The following is a 6000-nucleotide window of genomic DNA, read 5'->3' as shown; positions in this document are numbered from 1 at the left end:
AAAATACTTCGACGAGTTAGTAACATCAATCATGTCCTGACCTCACCGAAATGCTCTCACGAAATACCAGCTATTATTAGCCATCGGCATTCATTAAAGATAATGATCATAAGCAGCAAATCATCATATCATTTCTACAAGATATTCAAATGCTTTTATCCGATATGTTGTAACTGTGTACAAATGATTGAAGATGAGCTCTAATTTGCATCCAACTATGAATTACTTTATTCGTATACAATACATACAAAATATGGTCTTTAAAGAAAGTCATTGATAGGCGTTTTTTGGAAAAAAATCTAATATCATGGCTTCCAATATAATAAAAAGCCGTAATGAATTTCAGAGGCTTTAATAGAAGTGAAATTGCAAAATGACTTTGTTACCGATGCACAGCCATGTTATAATTTTACAAGTGAAAATTTCGCTCTTTTCAGACTTGCTGGCTGAAGAGTCATACCTGTTATATTTATCAGCGTTCAACTCCGCTGGTTCTACCGACCCAGAACAAGTTCAAATCGTGCCTATGGCCCCAACAGGTGTGACATGTATGTAGGCTCACTGCCTAAGAACCATTTATATCCATGTCGTTACATTGTGAATAAAATCCTTCTACACAATTTAGGCTTTAGTGACAATCAAAAACTCTTCGGTCACCGCGCAGAGCAGATAGCGAAGATTAACGCTCAGTTCTCCGGTTCGATTTAAAGACCGGTGTAGCGTTGGTATTCATCAGTGGTCAATGATTCAATCTCCCAGAAAGAAATACCAGTTTAATACAACTGGACCAGTTCAGCTGGTTCAAATCAATCATGTCAAGTTGCAACTCCGGGAATTGTACTAGACTAACTTGTCCAGTTGACTAGTGGGCCATTAGGCCAGTTGAATTCAAACTCCAACCTTCCAACCGTACCAATATACAAAACCAGTTACCTTTCAACTGGTTTCCAGTAAACTGGAATCAACTGGAATCAAATGCGACCCAGATGACAAAATTAATATTGTTTTGAGTTATGTTGATGTTTGAGCGTTTCCCAGAACACATGTGAAGAACGAAGCACGTATGTGAAGACATTACTATTTGAAACTCCTTGTCTAAACAGTTTTTTGTTTTTTTGTTTGCAATCAAGTAATGTACAAAGGTTTATGTAAGGGCATGACTCGATCTTTTCATTATGAACTGTTTTGGAGTAAAGAAAGTACAGAACAGTGACATCTTCATGCTAGAGTCACAAAACGGCTTTGATCCGGGTGAAAATTAGCCGGAATAGTCCCGGAATGGTGGGGAATTTATGCTACAGTCACACACGGCCGGATTTCAAACCGGGTCTTATTACTTATAACCGTATTGACCCGGGTCGAGCCGTAGAGACCCGTATTAACCCGTATTGAACCGTATAAAAATCCGCTTTTTAAATCCTTAACTGAATCCTTTTCGACCCCTGTCGACCCGTATCAACCCTCTTCGACGCGGATGTAAACCTTGTCGTCATCCGTTGAATTGAAGGCAATGCGGCGTACGGCAAGGGTTCATACGGTTTTACGTTGCGGGTTGCAGAGGGTCGATGCGAGTCAATGCGGTTCGAACTGGGTCAATTCGGATATCGATATGGAATTGAAATCCGTGAGAAATTTTGAACATAACCAAAAAAATTTCACCGCCGTATCGTAGCCCCTGAAATCCATCAGGAATTGACACGGGTTACAATGCGGGTCAAAGCGGGCTCTGCGCCTCGAACCGGGTCAATACGGTTTTGATTCCTATGGACCCGGTACGAAATCCGCCCGTGTGTGACTCTAGCATAAAATGATTATTAAAAAGAACCGTATGAAGCCAAATAAAGGTATACAGTATTTGGAAGTACAGTGTAGGCCTATGTCCAACTGTTTCTTTCCTGAATACCATTCTCTGTGTATTCCAGATGCAGAAACTGATACACCAGTCGTGACCATCGCTTGTGCTGTTGTCATCCCATTAGGTCTGCTCTTCATTGTAGCCCTTACCGCATGTACCATCAAACAGTGTATCGAACACAATTCTCAGCACATTCCCAATCCTTATGTTCCACGGGTAAGTGTAGGATGAGGCGGGAATATACTGTAAACCACGTGTACAGTAAGTTAAAGGGATTGTACAGTTTCGGTTGAGCCCTAACTTCAGATTTCTACCACCATTTTCTTTGCTCATTTTTCCACTAATAATTTTTTCTTTGTAAGATAATGAGAATTTTTAAAATGAAATATGAAAGAGCATGTAATTTAAGAGGAATTCAGCGTTTATTTGATGAAAATTTCTCTTGAAATGGCTGAGACATCCAAAAAAGAGCGATCCTAAGAAAAGGTGGGACCTATAGCTTTTATTACGATCGCTTTGTTTTACTTTGTTTTTTTGGTGACTCAGCCATACCAAAACCGATTTTCATCAAATAAACTTTGAATTCCTCCTAGAATGATATCCTCTGTACTATTTCATAAGTGGTTTCCTGGTATCTCGAAAAAAAATTAAAAGCCAAATTCTCATCTCCACCAATACTAAACTATCCCTTTAAGCATGACAAAACATGTCATTACTGGGCGGAGGTGATATTAACATCTTACTTTGGTTGATGAGGCATCGGCGAAATGAAATTATAAAGCATTCGCACGTAACCGTGAATTCTCTTCGTAGTGCTGTGCACTAGTTTGTAAAAAACAACAACAACAACAACAACAAAAAAAAAAACACGAAAACACCAAATTAAATGTAGTTAAATTATATAGGGGAGCTTTCATTCTGTTTCATACCGGTTCCTTTGCATCAAACGCTTTTGTCGCAGCATGCATAAAATAGATTATTCAGTGATTAGTATAACAATTGTGACGTACACCGAGAGAAATGTTATGTTCTCAGCTGCTGTATCAATTTATTTATTTCCATTTGTTTTCTTCCACATAATTTAATACATGAATCACAGTTCGTTTCAGTATATACTTTACAGAGCATCAATACGTTTATATAGATTACAGTGTGCATGATTCAAAGGAGAGGAGATAAAATGTGTACATTGATTCCTTAGCCAAAATACATTGTGCTACCAAATTTGCGAATAATTACCTAACAAATTATGCAGAAAAAGGACTGCCTCTATAAGCGGATACTTGAACACCTTACAGCCCAGGAAACCTATCTACGTATACACATTTAGTTTAGCAGAATGGAGAAAAAAAAATCTGAACATAATCATGGTGCATTCAGTTTTCATATTCTAGTGCATAGATGCTAAAAGATGGTAAATTATGACTATAATGAAAGGTTGATGATAAGAAGACAAGTGTGTTCATGAAGATGAAGGTGATGATGATGAAATGATTCCTATAGCATTAGACTTAAAAATAAAGTTTGGAATTCGTAAATGATCCTTTCCCTTTTGATTTAGAGGTGACCCATCGTCGTGCTCATGTAGTGCCTAAAAAGGAAACCCTCATTATGGAGTCGAATCTATAAACACACTTCATTGTCTTCGCGTCTGTAGCTCATAATGTGACATCATAGGCAATTAGCCGAATAAAGTTATTGTGTCTAACAATAGGCTCCGGCTGAGGATAGAGAATTGGCAACATATGATTTTTTTTTTGTACATATTTTTCAGCTCTAACTTTCGTCCAGCTGCTTTTAACAAATACAAAAGGGACTTGTCTAAACAGATTCACGCTAAAATTAATGCTCCGTAATTACTACAGAGTATTAAATCTTTGTTTGTCAGCGTAAACGGAGAAAAAGAGCTATATTTGTAACCACTTTACACGTTTATTAGTGGAAAATTGAGCAAAGAAAATGGGATTCTATCGGAATTCGAGCCCGAGACCTCCGGATTGCTATAGCCCGGTGCTCTACTGACTAAGCTATAGAAAGCCCTTGTTCAGTGTTCGTCCCAGAAACCCTAAATTCTCAATGCTCGAATGGTCAGAAGCTAAAGCAGTGTGTTTGTGTGTGACACAGACGTACACACTAAAACCTGGCATAAACCCGAAGGATAATTCAACTTGGGGATGTGATGCATCTTTTTGAGTATGTAACAAACGCAGACAGAAAAACTGACCAGAATGAATTTTATTCATTAGTGAAAAATTGAGCAAAGAGATGGGATTCCATCGGGATGGAACTTTATAAATTCTTAGAGACGGTTGCTCCCTCTTTGAAGAAAAATCCCTGTTTCAATTCCAGCACATACACATATACCACCAGAAGTCATCATTATTTAACAATGGTATCTACTTCCTGTTGTCCCTACCAGGAATGTCGGCTCGTTCCGAAGGCTAGAAGAGAACCTGAGGTGTTTGATACTCTCCGATGCGATGCAGCACGAGATGCCCTCGTTTCTGGCGAGACAGAGGGCTCAAATCCTACGAACAGCGACAGTCAAAGAAGTGTGGAATATCTTGAAGTGGTGTATGATGAACAGGATATTGTTGGATACCGGTATACTGACTTGATTGAGAACCCTTCACATTATGTTAGGAAAATCACATATTGCAATGACTAAAATACCTCAGTGGATCCGTTATACAGTACCCAGATTTTCCACACAACTTCGCTATTGCCAAAGGCTACGGGATACAATTGACGAGAAGAATACTACAGAGTAAAAAACATTGGAGTTTGAAGTCACCTTCTTCTCGTATCGCACCACGTTCCTGGTTAGCTGATAACATTTACTGGCTATACCTGGGGCGAGTGGAGCACGAGTACATTGTAGTTGTCCCCGTCCGTTGTCGTGCATGTATTTGAGGCTCTCCACTTCACCGAGTTTACCCCCTGCTATTTGCAGGGAGTCAAAAGATCTTGTACGTGAGTTGGTGTCGACTCTTCCACACACGGAAGCCTGTTTCATTTCCAATATGCATTCCTATGACAGAGATGACGGAGTCCTCGGGACTAAAGAAAGTGCATCGATTCAAACTATTCCCGACTTTCGAGAGACTTGTCCTGACTTGGTCTGTGGGTCATGGATGAAATCATGCTGTTCTTGTTGCTAATTGATGCTAAGCGTCCTTGAACTATATGCACATCTGAATGAGTTAGATTGATTCAACATTACAATCAATAGCGAGGCTAATACACAGCTAGTAGCAAGTCCTCATAATCCACTAACGATCACCACGGTCATCTGAACTTTGTTGGTCATTTTATGTATTTTTTTTTAAAATAAATAAGATACGAGACTTACGCTTGCGAACACCGGAGAAAGATAGCGAGAGTACTCCGTGGCTTTATCTATGAACTCCACCTACATTATATCGTGACACACAAAACACACCCACACCAAAACTCTTTTGGCTTCGACGGGGACCAACTTTTCAAAGTGAGCCAAAATAAACAGGTCGAAGAAAAAAAAACCGAGGAGAGCACTTTTAGATTTAAGCGCTCCATGAAGTAACGGATCGCAGGTTTACCACGAGTTTTCATAACCACTGTTTTAACTTTTAGCACTGTTATTCACCTTTTTTCACTTTTAGCACTGTAATAAGAAATAAAGGATATTACATCCAAGTAATTATACATTGTATGGATACATAGAGTCATTTCTTCATGAATGATGTGTTATTTTTAAGATTTACATTTCGCTTTTCTGGTGTGTTCACAAATCTTTGTTTGAGGAATCTGTGTCTGACACAAGATTTAACGATATTGTTGACGTTCTTCTTTGTATTTTCAAGCTCTCCCTCATAAATTGCTTGCAGGCGTATCCCAAGTTGAGAAAGAGAGAGAGAGAGAGAGAGAGAGAGAGAGAGAGAAATAGATGTCAGGACCTTTGACAGAAAATGAAATGGATGAAAATTTACAAAGATAACCAACGACAAAGCATGTGAATTTCAAAACGGAAGATTCCTTGATTTATTGAATAACCAGGTAGAAAAACTCGATAAACTGGAGATATCAGGCGCATATAGACACATCAGATAGAAACAAACAGACACAGATCATCGGTTGGATGTTAAGGCTTGTGGTTCTGCCCCAGT

General features: G+C 39.0%; 1 protein-coding gene across 1 annotated transcript in view; it reads left to right on the top strand.

Moving 5' to 3' along the window:
• LOC139717456 (uncharacterized) overlaps positions 1–717 on the top strand; it is a 15596-nt gene extending 14879 nt beyond the window's left edge. Inside the window, exon 10 of the mRNA XM_071628962.1 lies at positions 438–717. Within this exon, the coding sequence (XP_071485063.1) occupies positions 438–556 (119 nt within the window). The 3' untranslated portion in view covers positions 557–717. The remainder of the gene's footprint in view (positions 1–437) is intronic.
• Positions 718–6000: the final 5283 nt, after the last annotated feature.

Source organism: Diadema antillarum, unplaced genomic scaffold (assembly GCF_040938485.1).
Source record: "Diadema antillarum isolate AM-2024a unplaced genomic scaffold, OU_Dant_1.0 scf00000075, whole genome shotgun sequence".
Lineage (NCBI taxonomy): Eukaryota > Metazoa > Echinodermata > Echinoidea > Diadematoida > Diadematidae > Diadema > Diadema antillarum.
The sequence above is the reverse complement of the archived record's forward strand: the minus strand, read 5'-3'. Positions and strand labels throughout refer to the sequence as shown.